This window comes from Myzus persicae, unplaced genomic scaffold (genome assembly GCF_001856785.1).
Source record: "Myzus persicae strain clone G006 unplaced genomic scaffold, MPER_G0061.0, whole genome shotgun sequence".
Taxonomy (NCBI): Eukaryota; Metazoa; Arthropoda; class Insecta; order Hemiptera; family Aphididae; genus Myzus; species Myzus persicae.
In genome coordinates this window covers 366660-369043 of record NW_019101718.1, presented here as the reverse complement: position 1 = coordinate 369043, position 2384 = coordinate 366660, and the positions used below count along the sequence as shown (strand labels likewise).

The window sequence follows — 2384 nt, the reverse complement described above, 5'->3', positions numbered from 1 at the left end:
AGTTTTCAATTTATAAAAAAGGTACAGTGAAAGGTTAGAAAACATGTAGATGATCTATGAAATATGTTGTATGTTAATTATTAATAAGAGTAGATATTATAGCGTTGGCAAATAGTTTCTGGGAAAGATATGATGAAAAATTAAATTTAAAGGTTCTAATAAAAATAAAGCCAAATCATATTTTTACTTGGTAAAATGTTATTGAATAAATTTATTGTATGTATAAGTTTTACATTAAACATAAAAAATGTATAATTTTGAAGAATAAAAAAAATTTTAGGTAAATGATATTTAACTATTTTAATTTTTAATTTAATTTGGATGTATGGTTTAATATTATGCATTACTTTTAATGAGCTTCTTCTGGTTTACCACAATCACACTTGGAATCACCCATATGAGTTGTAGATATAGGCATCCCAATAATATACAAGCTATCAATTCTTGTTACTTTCTCATCAGTTTGATTGTTTACAACAAATATCTGCAGGTTATAGACGCCCAGGAATTTCATAAATTTCAAGTTAACGATTTTACCATCTAATTCATCAGGTTTCAATTCCAGCTCCTGGGTAGCTAAATTACATGTTGCAGTATCAAAATCTATGGTGTTTGGCTGGTTTATAAACAACTTCAATGATTTTGGTCCATTATCTTTAGGAGCTGTAATCTAAACGATTAAAAAAAAAGAAATATTGTGTTAATATTTTGTAATAAGTCATATAAAAACAATTATAAACTACATATTCTACATATTAGTTTAATTTAAAGGATCATAGTTTGATCGGTAGACTTTAATTCATACAATAGCATTTAGCACTTTAAATTATTTAATTTAGACATTAAGAAGTATTGATTGAATTGATCAAAGTGCAAAGTAACTTATAAATGTAGTAAAAATTATAAGATCATGCATACTTTTACTACATGTTGTAAAATATAGAATAAGTTTACTTATTTACATGTATACCTAAGTAATCATTAGCTAGACAGGTGTATTTCCCTTTCGGTTAATTCTATTTAGTGGTATATATTAGTTAGTTTTACTGAATAAAAAACACTTAATTATATTGATTTTAATATTTAATTAAATTTAACAACTATAATCGTGTAAGTGGAACGAACTACGACAGATACTCGGTTACATTATGTCGTTGCCAGTAGTCGTGGGAAAATGCTTACTTATCTTAAATGACCTTAACAGTTAATAATCAGGTGTTTGTAACATTGGCAATAAGACCACATACATATTATATATAACTAACAATTACTAATGGATAACTCACTCTGATGGAATGCACTTTGACAGATTGTTTGAAAGAGAATGATAAAATAAGCTGCTCATCGCAATCTGATTCAATATAGCCTTGGTTCTCGATAAGAGCCGACAGTGGATGATCGTCTGAATCATTAAGAGCCTCGCACTGAGTTCTCACAATGAAAGGGTTAAGGTCCATCAGACCATTTACTCCACAGTCTCCGATAGCAACGGCAAGTGGTGTTTCGAATAATTCGATAAGTTTCGATTCGACAGCTTCTATTTCGACAGTATGGATCTCAGCCAATCTAATTTTATTGCGGTACATCAGAAAAACCGGCAAGGAAAACACGGTTCGCAAGGGACCTCTCCCTGTGTACCGTTCAATGTCGACTTTAAGGAACACTATGTGTTCATACTTGTCAGAGAGTTCGTCGAAATGAAACGATAGACGTGCGGACATACCGTCAAAAGTACCCGTGAGGTCCGCGACGATCAGCTTCTCGCCGTTCTTTATTAATTCTTCATGAACCTGGTCATAGTTCTCGATTTCTTTGACGACCATTTTGGCTGTTTGACAAGATCTTCGATTGAATGTCAATTTGGAACGACTAACGAAACGTGGATGTTATTATACCGGGAAACGCAGACATGACAGTATGACACACAAAAGATGTACACAAACATTGTACCCATTGTAATCACCAATCGGATCATCGGCCATCGCATCAGCCGCACGATGAGCGTAAATCCTGTGGTACATCCATCGAAATTGATAAGAATATTGGGGCGCGTACTGTACACCAAAAAAACAGTAAGCCCGTATTCTGTTTTCGCCGTATAGATATGTGTACAGTGGCGGTGTTAGAGTCAATCGTTAGGAGTTGCGGACGTTTCGTCCCCGTCAAAAGAAGCAGTCTACCGACGTTTTGTCCGCTCCAGTTATTGAACTAGGACGTTTGGTCCCCCGGCATTTTAAACCACTAAAATTAAATTGCTATTTTATTTTTTATTTTTTTAAATTATTGTTATTAAAACGTAAAATATCAGTACCTATAATATTTTATATTGATAAAGTAAAATTATTACCTACAACTACAATATAACATTCAACAGTCAAATTTAA

At 32.4% G+C, this 2384-nt stretch overlaps 1 protein-coding gene across 1 annotated transcript; it reads right to left on the bottom strand.

Annotated features, from left to right (window-relative positions):
- Positions 1-265: 265 nt before the first annotated feature.
- Positions 266-2010, bottom strand: LOC111030246 (thioredoxin-like protein 1). Its single transcript, XM_022309655.1, has 2 exons — positions 1287-2010; positions 266-670 (listed from the first exon to the last, which is right to left on the bottom strand). Exons 1-2 carry the CDS (start codon positions 1821-1823, stop codon positions 350-352), a joined length of 858 nt encoding a protein of 285 aa, XP_022165347.1. The 5' UTR covers positions 1824-2010; the 3' UTR covers positions 266-349.
- Between the last annotated feature and the right edge of the window lie 374 nt (positions 2011-2384).